A 15,554-nucleotide genomic window follows, 5' to 3' on the forward strand; every position below is an offset into this window, starting at 1 on the left:
TCATCAGTTCTGGTGAAGGGTCATTGGACCCCAAACATTAACTCTACTTTCTTTCCCCAGACAGCGGGTTGTGATGGAGGGTTGTTTTTCAGACTTGGCCTGTGACCAGTGGTGTGCCACAGGGTCAATGCTGGATCCACTTCTCTACGTCATTTACATAAATGATTTGGATGTGAAGATCGGAACTATGGTTAGTAAGTTTGCAGATGACACCAAAATTAATTGAGTGGACAGTGAAGAAGACTACTTCAGAGTACAGTGGGAACATGATCAGATAGGCAAATAGCTGAGGAGTGGGAGGTGAAATTTAATTTAGTTAAATGTGAGGTACTGCATTTTGGAAAGGCAAATCAGAGCTGGTCATATACACTCAATGTTAAGTTCCTGGGGAGTATAGCTGAACACAGAGAGTTGGAGTACAGGTTCATGTTCCTTGAAAGTGGAGTCCCAGGTACACAGGATAGTGAAGAACGCATTTGGTATGCTTGCCTTTATAGGTCAGTGCATTGATTACAGGAGTTGGGAGATCATGTTGTGACTGTATAGGACATTGGTAATTGTGTGCAATTTTCATTACCCTGCTGTAGGAAGGATATTGTGAAACTTGAAAAGGTTCAGAAAAAAATAAGAAGAATATCGCCAGGGTTGGAGGGTGTGAGCTACAGGGAGAGGCTGAATTTGCTGGGGCCGTTGTCCTGGAGCATTGGAGGCTGAGTTGACCTTATAGAGGTTTATAGAATCATGAGGGGTATGGATAGGGTGAATAGCCAAGGTCTTTTCGCTGGGTGGGGGAGTCCAAAACTGGAGGGCATAGGTTTAATGTGAGAGGGGAAAGATTTATAAGGGATCTAAGGGGCAACTTTTTCAATGCAGAGGGTATGCACATATGGAATGAGCAGCTGGAGGAAGTGGTAGAGGCTAGTACAACTACAACATTTAAAAGATGTCTGGATGGGTATATGAAAGGAAGGGTTTTGAGGGATATGTGCGAAATGCTGACAAATTGGGCTAGACTAATTTAGGATGTTTAGTTGGCATGGACGAGTTGGACTTTAGAGTCTGTTTCCGTGCTGTACAGCTCTATGAGTTTATGCAGTCAGACCTGCTGAGTTTCTCCAGCAATCTTTGATTTTGTTATAAAAGCAAGGATGTTACGCTTTAGTGTATTGCAGGGTATTGGTGAGACCACACCTCGAATACAATGTGCAGCTGAGGTCTCATTTATCAAGGAAGGATGTAAATGCATTGGAGGTAGTTAGAGGAGGTATACTTGGAATGAGTGGGCTATCTTGTGAGGAAATATTGGACAGGCTGTGGGTGAGTCCAGAAACAGGACACACTGTTTTAAAATTAGGAGTCACTCTTTTAGGATGGATGTGAGGACAATTTCTTTCTTGCAGTGAGTTGTGCAACTTTGGAACTCTGCCTCAGAAGGAAATGGAAGCCATTTCACATCCCCTTTTCTCTTTCTCCGCTATTAATAACCCTTCTATCTTTTGCATTGGGCCTGTATCTCTGTTAAGAGCATAAAAACTTTTTTCCAACATCTTTCTGTTCTGAAGAAGGATTATACGAGACTCAAAATGTTTAGTTGTTTCTATTTCCATAGATGATGCTAGACCTGTTCAGTTTCTGCAGCATTCTCTGTGTTTGTTTCAGATTATAACATCCTTTGTTCATTGATTCTCAGCTGCTATTTTGTGGTGGAACATTAAGACCAATGAAAAAATTAAGTCCCTGTTTGGACAAGGTTTATGTCTCTGCTGAAGAGAAAGCAAGGAATAGCCTTGGCATCTCCTTCCTTGCCAAACAATGAGATAGCCTGAACTGTCCTCAGAACTGAGCAACTGGACACTGAAGAAAGTTTGGGCATTCTCTTAAACATTTGGGTAAAGCTTAAATGAAAGATTACTTCTCGAATGCCTAAGAAGCTTAGTTGGACTATGATGAGTTGAGAAAAAGGATGGTTCTTCCTTGGAAGAATACGTCATAATGTCAGCTTTTCTTCGAAATTCACTCATGGATGTGGGCATCACTAGCTAGCCAGCATTTATTTCCGGTCCTTAGTTGTCCATGAGAAAGTGGTGGTGATCTGCCTTCTTAAATTGCTGCATTCAATGAGCTGGGTAGTTGACCTCAATGCCCTTAGGCATAGAATTCCAGGATTTTCACCCAGTGACAGTGAAGGAACGGTAATATACTTCCAAGTCAGGATTGTGAGTGGCTTGGAGGGGAACTTGAAGGTGGTGGTGTTCCCATATACAGGTGGTTCTGCTGTAATGCTTGTTTCATTAATGCGAATTGGCTGTAACATGATTGCTGAATAGTGGACTCACCCAGAACCTGTTCTATATTTCCTCACAATACAACCCACTCATTCCAAGTATCAATCCAGTTTGGATAACACAAACTTTCTGCTGTGTGGATATAGCGATATTCTACAGCAATTTCCCTATAACATGATTTTCTACGGCAAGTTTCTAAAGTGTGATTTTCTATAGTGTGAGATCACATAAGAACGCAATAGGAGAACTACCTGTATCTGCTGCCCTTGTCCTTCTAGATGGAAGTGGTTGTGGGTTTGGGAAGAGGGTGTCTAAGAATCTACGGTGAAATTCTGCAAAGCATCTTGCAGGTAGTATACACTGCTGCAACTGACCACTGACGGTGGAGGGAGCGGGTGCTTGTGGATGTAGTGCCAATCAAGCGGGCTGCTTTGTCCTGGATGGTGTTAAGCTTCTTAATTGTTGTTGGGGCTGCACCCTCCAGGCAAGTGGGGAGTATTCCATCACACTCCTGACTTGTGCCGTGTAGATGGCAGGTAGGCTTTGGGGTGTCAGGAGGTGAGTTACTCGCTGCAGTATTCCCAGCCTCTGAACTGCTCTCATAGCCACTGTGTTTACGTGATAAGTTCAGTTGAGTTTCTGGTCAATGGTAACTTCAAAGATATTGATAGTTGTGGATTCAATGATAAGAATACCATTGAATGTCAATGGATAGCGATTAGATTATTTCTTATTGGAGATGGTCATAGCCAGCCATTTGAATGGGGCAAAGGGTTGGCACGGTGGCTCAGTGGTTAGCACTGCTGTCTCATAACACTGGGGACCCAGGTTCGATTCCAGGTCATAGACTTCATTCACAAGTGACTCTTTGTGTGGAGTTTGCATGGTCTTCCCTCCTCTGCACGGGTTCCCTCCGGGTGCTCCGGTTTCCTCCCACAGTCCAAAAATGTGTAGGTTAGATGAGTTGGCCATGCTAAATTGCTCATAGTGTCCAGAGATGTGCAGCCTAGGTGGATTAGTCATGGGAAATGCAGGGTTACAGGGACAGGGTAGGGAGGCAGCTCTGGGTGGGATGCTCTTCAGAGGGTCATTGTGGATTTGATGGGCTCAATTGCCTGCTTTCACACTGTAGCAATTCTATAATTCAATGAATGTTACTAGCTACTTGTCAGCCCAAAACTGGATATTATCCACATCTTGTTAGATTTGAACATGGACAGGTTCAGTATCTGAGGAATCACAAATGGTGTTGAACATTGGTGAACAACCTCACTTCCGACCTTGTGCTGAAAGGATGGTTATTGATGAAGAAGTAGCTGAAGAGGTTTGGTCTAGGACATTACCCTGAGGAATGCCTGCAGAGATGTCCTGGAACTGAGATGAGTGACCTCCAACAACTACAACCATCTTCCTATGTGTCAGGTATGATTCTAAACAGCAAAGAGTTTGCCCCCAATACCCATTTGTACCACTTTTGTTAAGGCTCCTTGTGCCACACTTGGGTGAATATGGCCTTGGTGTCAAGAGCTGTCACCCTCATCTTACCCCTGGAATTCAGCTCCGTTGTCCATGTTTGAACCAAGGCTGTCATGAGGTCAGGAGTTGGCTGATCTGGCAGAACCCAAACTTGGCATCACTGAGCAGGTTATTGCTGAGCAGGTGCTGCTGGATAGCTCTGTTGTTGATGGTTTCCATCATTTTACTGATGATCGAGAGTATACTGATAGAGTGGTAATTGACTGAATTGGATTTGTCCTGCTTTCTGTGTGCAGGAGATATCTGGGGAATTTTCTGCATTGTCAGGTAAATGCCAGTCCTATAGCTGTACTGGAACAGCTTAGCAAGGGGACAGCAAGTTCTATCATTGCCAGAATGTTGTCAGAGTCCAGTGCCTCCAAACATTCATTGATATCTTTGAAATTGCAGTGATTCCAGCTGGAAATGTCTACACCCGTACTTGCCTTCCAAGTATTGGACTGCACAAGAATATCAAACAGAGACAGGCCCTTGATCTTAACCAGAATCTGATTGATGTGCTTTTAGATCAGATGTCAGAATCTTCAATATAATTTCTTTCGGCAAAGCATTCATTTTTGTCCATCTTCATGAGCTCATCGATAGTGACACCAAAAATGGAGAATACAATGCTAGGAGCATTTCAAAGTATGGGGCCGAAATGGCAGTACAAGGGAAAATTCACACATGAGAAGAATGACAATAGGGTGGCTATGATGGGCAGTTGTAGTGGAAGGGTGTACCACAGGAATAACTATGGGATGGTTAACAGATGTTCCAGATGTCACTCAAAGTATGCATTCAATTGCCCAATAACTGATACTTTAACATTGAAGGAGAGGAGGAGTCCCAACTGTTTGATTTATGGTACTGTGGAGTCCGTGGACCATGTGTATTTTGGGTGTGGGCATTTGCATTCCTTTTTTTAGTTACCTGAAGGACCTTCTCCTCTGCATTTGGTTGCACTTCAGCCCTACGCTCCTGATCTTTGGGCACCCAGTGTGGACGGGTGTGGGGAGGTCAGACGATCTCCTTGTGGGCCATGCTCCTGGGCCTGGCCAGCCTGGCTATAAGTACATTCAGGCAGCGGGCTACGGCTAACTGCCTGCCCCTTTTCTCCAGTTATGTTCCAGCCCATACTCTCAATGCCTTTAGAGAGAGGTGGGCACCACGGAGGCTGAAGTGCTTTATTTCCCCTCCAACTTTATTTTGATTTGAATTTCTACCTTCCCTCTTCACTTTGTTATTATCATTAAAATTATTTTGCACATGATGTTTTTAAGAAAAAAAGTGGAAGGAGAGGAGGATAATACTGACCAATTAGAAGGAACTGTATTAGTCACTAGAGATTTAGTCCAGTCACGAGCACACTGGTTGGAGATGCATTCAGTGGTGCTATGGTAGACTGTTGGTATATGTTATCGATATGTGATTTGGACTTGTTAAAGTGTTACATTGATTTTCTAAGAGTGAATCAAGGACAAAGAATATGACAGCTCTATTTGATTCAGGTTGAATCTCGTTAGCACATTGAAATCTCTAAAATTAGTAGCAACTGTGTGTAGAATAGCAGGGGAATATATCACTTTGTATGCAGTGACGTAGTATCCAGTGAAACAAGTGAGTCCTTGTTCAAAAAAGCCTAAATGGAGTTAGATATGAGGCATGACAAATTGATTGTCTTTGGGAAATCTGTAGATTTGCAATTTACACAATCAGGACATTATCGTATACACTTATACAAGGCAGAATGTTAGAGGCATAAAAGGCACCCTTGCATAGGGATCTAAAGGAAAAGAAGCAGATTATTTCAAAGCTACATCCAAGAGTTTGCACATCTACCTTGTTATAACAGGTCTATCATGATAGCTTCATTAAAGATCCTCACCAATAATGTTCTCTTTTATTTTTATGAAATTAATATCTTTCACAAACTAAAGGATACAAGAATACTGCACTGATCTTATCAAAGATATTAATAGAAAATGAGGCATTTCTGAAAAAAAGGAGAAAGTCATTGAGATCTCTGCCAAGTGTTGCATTGGTGACGGACTTTAATGAAACCTCAGTTGTGGATGAAGACTTCCTTTTACATACAGACTAGACTTGGCCTGTCAATTGTAACTTATAGTAAATAGAGAAAATAATAATCAACAAGATGATGGCAAGATCGATAAGAATGAGGTTGGGAGCGCTAGCCAGATTCTAATGCACTGTGGAGGAGAATAAACCGATGAGAATTTTAGGAGTATGTGTGAGAATCTGAATATTGCTGAAATGTGCATAGTGACAGGAAGTTCTTTAGAATAGAATTTATGACAATCCTGTATCAATATCACCCCTTTCTTTTTCCTCAACTCCTCCTGCACAGTCCAGCTGCCCATGATGCCCCAAACATGGCCTTGACTGCACTCCCCTGAGGAACCAAGACTGTCATCAGTTTCCAGGATGGAAAACTGATTTGTGAAAGGGATGCTGGGGAACTCCTGCACAGCCTGCCTGTTTCTATTGGTCAGCCTCGTGGCCACCCATTCCCTTTCTTCTTCCAGGAACCTAGGCTGTGGTATATATACTAAGGACGTGCTGAAGGGCTCTTGTGCTGCAGTGGTGGTGACCCTACATCTGGACCAGGAGGCCTGGGTTCACGGTCCACTAATCCAGAGGTGTGCATCAACATCTCTGAACAGGTTGATTAGAAAATATCAACCGAGATGTGTTAAAGTGTCCTATGGCACCATAGTAGTTTCCCAACCTGTGTGTTGGGCAGGGTTGTATGTGAATGTTTTGAATGCAGATGGTAGGTTTGCAGAAAGCAATAAACAGTCTCATTAAACTATTTTTGTCTCTGTGTATGCTCCTCAAATAGGTTTTGAAGTCTAATGATGATTGTGTTTCAGGAGCAATGAAAATGACAGCACCTGTGCACTCTACAGGCACATGCTGAGTTGGGGTTTCTGAATTGAAAGACTACTTCTTAAAGCTATGCCCCTTTCCAAGTGTGTCTGTGAAAAGGGAAATCCTGAGCTATGGTCAGGCTTGGACCTCCTGAAATTCCAGGCAGCGTTCAGGAGCTGGTTTAAGACTGAACCCTGTGACGGTCCTTTCTACTCAGTAACCCGAAGCAGCTGTATTTTACCTGGTGTCATTCTGCATCTGGTACTTTGCATATTCCATGGCACCACTGATGTAAGAGCCACTCCACAGAGCAATGTAGAAGTGATGATAGAAGGTAAGCAAGGCCTGCACAGGAACTGGTTTAATCTGTATCAGCACAGAAGTAGCTCCTGTTGAAAGATGAGAGAGAGATTTAGTATGAAAGAGCTGATGCTTCCTGTTCACACTGGGAGACTTGTACCTCTAGCAGGTGCTTCCAGCCCTATCCTGTAATCTACTCTGCACTTTGATTAACCCGTCCCTTGTTTCCTCATAGATAAAAGAGATGGTAGCATGGTGGTACAGTAATGAACTAGTAACCAAGAGGACTTGAATAATGAACTGGAGATAATTCAAATCCCATCACACATCAGATCGGGTCATTTAAATTTGATTCATAAATCTGGAATGAAATGCTCATTAATAATAAAGACATTGCTGGATTGTTTTTAAAAAGCTATCTGGTTAACTGATGTCCTTGAAAAAGGGAAATCTGGCATCCTTTCCTGATCTGGCTTACGTGTGAGTCCAGCCCCACAGCAATGTGGCTGATTCTTACTTGTCCTCAGCAAGCCATTTAGTTGAGATAACAAGGTGTGGAGCTGGATGAACACAGCAGGCCAAGCAGCATCATAGGAGCAGGAAGGCTGACCCTCTGAAGAAGGGTCTAGGCCCGAAATGTCAGCCTTCCTGCTCCTAAGATGCTGTTTGGCCTGCTGTGTTCATCCAGCTCCACACCTTGTTATCTCAGATTCTCCAGCATCTGCAGTTCCTGCTGTCTCTGAAGCCATTTAGTTGAACATGGTTTGCCATCTAATGACAAAGGGATATTAGAGATGGAGAAATGCTGCCCTCGCCAATGATATTCAAAATCTGAGAATGAATGACAAAATAGTTAATTGAGTAATGCATCATATACACCCATCCTCAGCCTCGGTAGTTAGGCCGGTTATCAGAGTGGAGGCCGTCCCCTAGAAATCTCCACTTCAGCCCCATGGAGGGGGAACCTTGTCCTCCCTTGTCCTGTGGACAGGTCACTGACAGACTCCAATGGGTATTGGCAGTGACTTCACTCACAGTGCAGTCCCAGAGCTCCCACTTCAAGGGACAGGTTGCAATAAAGGTGAAGATCTTGATGGAATCCTTGAAGCTATCACAGGCCTCGGGTTTAAACTGTACCTGGAATTGAGTAATATCCATGTGCTGCCTAGAACAACACTGCATCGGTGCTCTGGGGTCCTGGTAGAGAGATGTTATGTCTGAGGTATGTTCCCAGCAGATGGTACTACTGGGTAGATCAGGTCCCTGAATGAAATCTGGCTGAACAGACCATTTGTTACAGTCACTCAGCATGGTGGTCATTCACTAGGAAATATTAATACTAGGCTGCAGATTCTCCTTAACAACAAAACAGACCTGTATCACTAAAAGAACAATAAAGTAAAAACCCAAGCTACGTAATTAAAAGCGGAGAATGACCGTAAAGCAGACAGTAAAACAAAGTCTCAGCCTGGTTCCGATACTTTCCATTACACAGGCTCAAGTCCAGAGAAATTAGGCCTGATTTCAATCCCTTAAGATCTTTAACTGTCTCCTTACAGTTTCATTGTTGTGGCCTGTAGAGATCTTTTGATGAGTCCTTTATACATTTGTCGACATGAATCTTTTCATCAATCTGACAGCAACTGCAGCTTTCTAATGAAATTCTCCTGGTTTGGAAGCTTCACAAACTAAACCCTTCAGCTGAGGTGACTTATATCCTGAATAGCCCTGAATTCTATACAGAAGAGAAACTAGTCTTGCTTCGAAACATGATCCCGGCGCCTTCTCAACTGAATTTGAAAATAAAATTGTTCTAACTTCTTCTGAACTGAAAACAAAGTTAATGTCCCGCATGAGTAACCTACCCGTTATTAACACAAAAACATAAACATCTTTATGTTGACAACACAGGTCTGCAATCGTGATAACGGGAACCGCAGATGCGGGAGAATCCAAGATAATAAAGTGTGAAGCTGGATGAACACAGCAGGCCAAGCAGCATCTCACAAGCACAAAAGCTGACGTTTTGGGCCTAGACTCTTCATCAGAGAGGGGGATGGGGTGAGGGTTCTGGAATACGTAGGGAGAGAGGGGGAGGCGGACCGAAGATGGAGAGAAAAGAAGATAGGTGGAGAGGAGAGTATAGGTGGGGAGGTAGGGAGGGGATAGGTCAGTCCAGGGAAGACGGACAGGTCAAGGAGGTGGGATGAGGTTAGTAGGTAGGAAATGGAGGTGCGGCTTGGGGTGGGAGGAAAGGATGGGTGAGAGGAAGAACAGGTTAGGGAAGCAGAGACAGGTTGGGCTGGTTTTGGGATGCAGTGGGGGGACGGGAAGAGCTGGGCTGGTGGTGTGGTGCAGTGGGGGGAGGGGACGAACTGGGCTGGTTTTGGGATGCGGTAGGAGAAGGGGAGATTTTGAAGCTGGTGAAGTCCACATTGATACCATTGGGCTGCAGGGGTCTCAAGCGGAATATGAGTTGCTGTTCCTGCAACCTTCGGGTGGCATCATTGTGGCACTGCAGGAGGCCCACGATGGACATGTCATCTAAAGAATGGGAGGGGAACCATTGGGGAAACCAAGCGGAGGCTTGGGGACTGTTTTGCAGAACACCTCCGCTCGGTTCGCAATAAACAACTGCACCTCCCAATCGCGAACCATGTCATCTAAAGAATGGGAGGGGGAGTTGAAATGGTTCGCGACTGGGAGGTGCAGTTGTTTATTGCAAACCGAGCGGGCGTGTTCTACAAAACAGTCCCCAAGCCTCCGCTTGGTTTCCCCAATGGTTCCCCTCCCATTCTTTAGATGACATGTCCATCGTGGGCCTCCTGCAGTGCCACAGTGATGCTACCCGAAGGTTGCAGGAACAGCAACTCATATTCCGCTTGGGAACCCTGCAGCCCAATGGTATCAATGTGGACTTCGCCGGCCTCAAGGTCTCCCCTTCCGCCACCGCATCCCAAAACCAGCCCATTTCATCCCCTCCCCCCACTGCATCACACCACCAGCCCAGCTCTTCCCCTCCCCCCACTGCATCTCAAAACCAGCCCAGCATGTCTCTGCCTCCCTAACCTGTTCTTCCTCTCACCCATCTCTTCCTCCCACCCCAAGCCGCACCTCCATTTCCTACCTACTAACCTCATCCCACCTCCTTGACCTGTCCGTCTTCCCTGGACTGACCTATCCCCTCCCTACCTCCTCACCTATACTCTACTCTCCACCTATCTTCTTTTCTCTCCATCATCGGTTTGCCTCCCCCTCTCTCCCTATTTATTCCAGAATCCTCACCCCATCCCCCTCTCTGATGAAGGGTCTAGGCCCGAAACGTCAGCTTTTGTGCTCCTGAGATGCTGCTTGGCCTGCTGTGTTCATCCAGCTTCACACTTTATTATCTCGGATTCTCCAGCATCTGCAGTTCCCATTGTCACTCACACATAGCAGAACACCCTCCTTATCTCACATCAATTGAGATGCACTGTGAGATCCTTGAAAACATGGATCATCTTCTGTGCGTCAGGAGCCTCCTGATGGAAGGATAACTGTATCTATCATTGCTCCTTGCACCAGCTCCGCCTTCAGCCAATTGTGGAGAAGACCATTTGAGAAACTCAAACTCGAGACTAAGGAGATGGCAGCAGAGATCTAGGCCTAGTCGACCTGCATGAAGCACCTTAAAATATTGGAGACGTACCTCCTGAGGATCCTCTAAAGCCAGTGGTAAGAGAGTTGATCCCATAACAACATCCAAGTCATATAGCACAATATTGATGCACTAATCATTCAAAAGCAGCTGTCTGGCCTGGACATGCCATTTTTATGTCTGACACCAGACTCCTGAAGCAACTGTATAAAGTATTTAGCACAGTGAGCCCTTGCAGGCATTCAAGAGTTAATGGAAGTCGGGACCAAGGTGCAGGATTTGTGATTTATGTTATCAGTATTGTTTTTCTGAGTTAACCACAGCCTACTCAAGCCTTGGGAATGGTTTCATTGGTAGCTGACATGGGCCTCCTTGCTGTGATTTGCTGGGAAGCTGGTTATCTCTCTAATCTATGCCGTTTATCTGACACACAGTACCAACTGGCACAGAGTCTTTAAGTCACAGCTACAGGGTGGCATTTACACGAAGGAGCACCTATTGTTGAAGAATTGACATTCAACAAGGACACAGCTTACAGCGATGGAAATGCTACTCAGCTCCGTAGAGGTGATACACCATGAATCCTCAAAGGCTGACATCAAGGCAGTGAGCACTGCAGGACATCTGGCTTCACAGGTGAGTGTTGGGAATCCTGTTAAACTTGATAGTGCGCTCAGGCTGTAGGAGAGGCTGTCAATGCAAAACATGCTGATGGACTGGGAGGCATGGAAGCACAAAGTTGGGAGGCTAGTATTGTAAACTTTGGCAAGCAGCAGCTTTTGCCAATCTGTCAGGAAGAAGCAGACTTTGATGTTAATGTCACTGCCAGTCGCAGGAAGACAGATTTTTACAATAATGTGGATACTAGTCTGGATAGAGTCAATAGCTGAGGTCTTTTCCACTGGGTAGAGGAGTCTAAAACTAGAGGTCATAGGTTTAAGGTGAAAGGAGAAATATTTAAAAGGGACCTAAGGCATAATTTTTTTCAGGTGGAGGCTGGTGCATGTATGCAACAAGCTGTCGGATGAAGCGTTGGAGACTGGTATAATCACAGCTTTTAAAAGGCATCTGGATGGGTATATGAATAGGAAGAGTTTAGAGGGATATGGGCCAAATGCAGGCAAATTGGGCTAGATTAATTTAGGATATCTGATCGGTCTGGACAAGTTGGAGCAAAGGGGCTGTTTCCATGCAGTATAATTCTGTGACTCAATGACTCTATTCTCTTTGCTGAAGCACAGAGTAAAACTATGGAGACACTGTGGACCTTTCAGGAGGAGAGTGAATCGAATGATGAAGGACAGCAATGCAGGATGTTTAATGAGCCAACTCACCCAAAGGTGGCTGAGAGACAAGCACTGAATTCTGAACAATCAATCCCTTCTGTGGAGCAGGCAACAAAGGGGATATTGTCTGGGCCCAGCCAAGGCCCTACGGCCCAGTATCTCATGGCACATGCCAAGGAGAACAACCTTCAAGAGAAACAGCATTGTGAGTTTACCAGTGAGAGTGGGGTGAGCAATGACAATGTCAGTAACTGCAATGTTTTACAAACAGTGCAGATGGCAGCTGAAGCTTCAGTGACTCTTGTTGTTCCTCCTGCAACCGGTGACCCTACAATGTCTCAACAGGAACGATCCAACTGGGATCACCCAACATCAACGGCTACAACGCAAGCCACCCAGGCGGACAGCTACTGTCATTCCCAGAAAAATCCCGCAGCCAATGAGACAAATAGTAGGCTGGTAAAGAGTGGAGCATGCAGTTCAGTGGAGTCCCTGCTGGTCCTTGATGATGGAGCTCCCCTGTCTGTTATAGAGAAAGATGGGGGACGGGACACAGGAGGCAATTCCTTGGCCAGAGGCGAAAGAAGTCAGGCCATGTCTCCTGCAACAGGCAGTAAACTTGGGGAAGATAAAAATGAGCACAAAATGCCAGTGCTGCCTGATAATATGTGTGACACAGTATTGCATGTGACAATGGATAGTGAGGAACAGGAATGTCCCGTTTGTATTGAACTGTATGACTCTGGCACTCACAAGCAGGCTTTGCTGAACTGCAACCATAGCTTTTGTGACAGCTGTGTGAAGAGCATTATGGAGAAGGCAGCAGTGAGCAACACAAGCCAGATCTGCTGCCCGATCTGTCGCCAGAGAACCCCAATGCCTGAGTGGGAGATCCGTCAGCTTCAGGAAGAGATGACGTGTTTAAACGGGGTAGTGGCTGGCAGATTGGTCATGATACCCACATCTCCAGCCCCACAGGAAAGGCCATGCATGAGGCTGCAGCAGGCCTTTCGTCAACGTTTGTTGACCACCCGGAGGTGTGGCTACTTGCCATGCCTGCAATACCCACTGTGGCTGGTAAATGCATTAGCACAGTGTGACCAGATATCACCATATTGTTACCTCTGCTCCATTCTCCTCCTGTATGGGCTGGAGTTACTGTGTCTTGCTCTCATCTTCACTCCTGTGATTATACTAATCTTACTTTTCACATTACTGGACAAAGAGTGAGCTGATGGGAACATGGGTCATAGACCCAGTCATCTACAATTAATATACCTGCATTAAAATAGGACAATGACAATCTGCAAACATTGCAAAACAATGCTAGACCTGAGTAAAACATTGGAACTCACAGGGGATGGAATATAACCTGGAGGGAGGAGGAGCCCTGAGGTGTTAGGAGTACAGCAGATGGAATCAGATATTGGGATTAGGCTGTGGAAGACCCAGTTGGATTAGGCATTGGAGTGACCAGGAACTGTTGGAATTGGGATTTAGAGTAAGTAGGGGCTGATGGATTGATTATTGGAATGAGCAGGAGGCAGTTGAATTGGTGATTGGGGTGAACAGGAACTGATTGGATGAGGGATTGGGGTGAACAAGAGCTGGTTGGATTGGGGATTGGGGTGAACAGGAGTTGATTGGATTGGGGATTGGGGTGAATAGGAGCTGGTTGGATTGGGGTGAACAGGAGCTGGTTGGATTGGGGATTGGGGTGAACAGAAGCTGGTTGGACTGGGGTGAACAGGGGCTGGTTGGATTGGGGTGAACAGGAGCTGGTTGGATTGGGGATTGGGGTGAACAGAAGATGGTTGGATTGGGGATTGGGGTGAACAGAAGCTGGTTGGACGGGGGTGAACAGGGGCTGGTTGGATTGGGGTGAACAGGAGCTGGCTGGATTGGGGATTGGGGTGAACAGGAGCTGGTTGGATTGGGGTGAGCAGGAGCTGGTTGGATTGGGGATTGGGGTGAACAGGAGCTGGTTGGATTGGGGATTGAGGTGAGCAGGAGCTGGTTGGATTGGGGTGAACAGGAGCTGGTTGGATTGGGGATTGGGGTGAGCAGGAGCTGGTTGGATTGGGGATTGGGGTGAGCAGGAGCTGGTTAGATTGGGGTGAGCAGGAGCTGGTTGGATTGGGGATTGTGGTGAACAGGAGCTGGTTGGATTGGGGATTGGGGTGAACAGGAGCTGGTTGGATTGGGGTGAACAGGAGCTGGTTGGATTGGGGATTGGGGTGAACAGGAGCTGGTCGGATTGGGGATTGGGGTGAACAGGAGCTGGTTGGATTGGGGATTGGGGTGAACAGGAGCTGGTTGGATTGGGGTGAACAGGAGCTGGTCAGCTTGGGGATTGGGGTGAGCAGGAGCTGGTTGGATTGGGGATTGGGGTGAACAGGAGCTGGTTGGATTGGGGTGAACAGGAGCTGGTCAGCTTGGGGATTGGGGTGAGCAGGAGCTGGTTGGATTGGGATTGGTGGGAACAGAAGCTGATTGTTTCAAGCCATTGTTTCAGACCTGTACAAATAAACCCTTTCAAAGCAACACCAGTTTGAGAATCTTTGTTTTATTGCTTCCTCTGTGAAATGCAACAGGTAATCAGAACATCAGTCTGTGTGGATAATCTAGGATCTTGATTAATTCGTGATGGGAACCAGTGTAGATTCAGCCAAGGGTAGTTGATATTTCTATTAGAACAGGGCCTTCTTCTTAGGTTAAGAAGCAGCTGGAATAAGTTGGGTTACTGATTGGGGGATGAAGCTGTTTGATGTGAGAAGGAGCCAGTTAAGGGTTGTTGTGGTTTACTTTGCATGAAACTGTTTAGCGGCACGCCTTTTGCAGTGTTGCTGTGAGTAATATTGTACTGAACAGATTCACTGTTAAGTTGTTGCAGTTATAAACCCTGCACAGAAACTGTCAGCATTCTGAGTTAGATTGTTTGGAACAGTCACCTGAAGGGAATCACATTGAATAGTAATATAGCTACTTTGTAGGGATCTGGCTACCTGCATGTATACGTTGGAATGGCTTAGAGTTACGGTATGTGAAAAGACAGGAAGGTAGAAATGTCAAACCAAACTTCAATTCAAAGCTTGAAACAGCACTTGTTTAACAAGAGTGAATATCTGTTAATTGGTTGAAGGCTATTCTATTCTTAAATTTTAAGAATATACACTTTGGTAGTAGAGTTAGTACGATTCATAAAAAGCATCATAGGTAAGTGAATAGCATAACTAAATAATAAATTCACAACTCATTAAAAACGGCATCGCAGGAACTATGCCAAAGCTGCAGTATGTGAGAGCTTATGGATACCATTATGATACAGGGTAAACATATCTGCGGTAAATGTTAAAAGGTTGAGCAGCTTTGGCTCAAAGATAGTGAACTGGGCCTGAACCACAGACACTGGAATGCATCAGGGAGAGTGAAAGTTACCTAGCTTCTTCATACCAGGAGCCAGTCACACCTCTTAGGATGAGATAGCAGGAACTGCTGATACTGGAGAATCTGAGATAACACAGTGTCAAGCTGGATGAACACAGCAGACCAAGCAGCATCAGAGGAGCAGGAAAGTTGACATTTTGATCCTTCTTCAGAAGAAAAAAAAAAAAAAAATTCTGAAGAAGGGTCTAG

The 15,554-nt window shown here is 45.4% G+C and overlaps 2 protein-coding genes across 2 annotated transcripts in view; one reads left to right on the forward strand and one right to left on the reverse strand.

Moving 5' to 3' along the window:
• The window catches only part of LOC125465326 (tetratricopeptide repeat protein 28-like), a 288,267-nt gene that overhangs the window by 45,408 nt on the left and 227,305 nt on the right, over window positions 1-15,554 (reverse strand). The window contains exon 17 of the mRNA XM_059638296.1: window positions 6,937-7,084. Coding sequence (XP_059494279.1) covers window positions 6,937-7,084 — 148 coding nt within the window. The remainder of the gene's footprint in view (window positions 1-6,936; window positions 7,085-15,554) is intronic.
• Window positions 11,116-13,655, forward strand: LOC132206052 (uncharacterized). Its single transcript, XM_059638355.1, has 2 exons — window positions 11,116-11,268; window positions 11,874-13,655. Exons 1-2 carry the CDS (start codon window positions 11,173-11,175, stop codon window positions 13,146-13,148), a joined length of 1,371 nt encoding a protein of 456 aa, XP_059494338.1. The 5' UTR covers window positions 11,116-11,172; the 3' UTR covers window positions 13,149-13,655.

This window comes from Stegostoma tigrinum, chromosome 29, assembly GCF_030684315.1.
Source record: "Stegostoma tigrinum isolate sSteTig4 chromosome 29, sSteTig4.hap1, whole genome shotgun sequence".
Lineage (NCBI taxonomy): Eukaryota > Metazoa > Chordata > Chondrichthyes > Orectolobiformes > Stegostomatidae > Stegostoma > Stegostoma tigrinum.

Bases quoted from the DNA above. Each gene is read 5' to 3' on its own strand.
- LOC132206052 (XM_059638355.1), top strand. From the start codon at position 11,173: ATGGAAATGCTACTCAGCTCCGTAGAGGTGATACACCATGAATCCTCA. The intron at 11,269-11,873 runs GTGAGTGTTGGG...GCTGAAGCACAG, and splicing joins CAGGACATCTGGCTTCACAG to AGTAAAACTATGGAGACACT.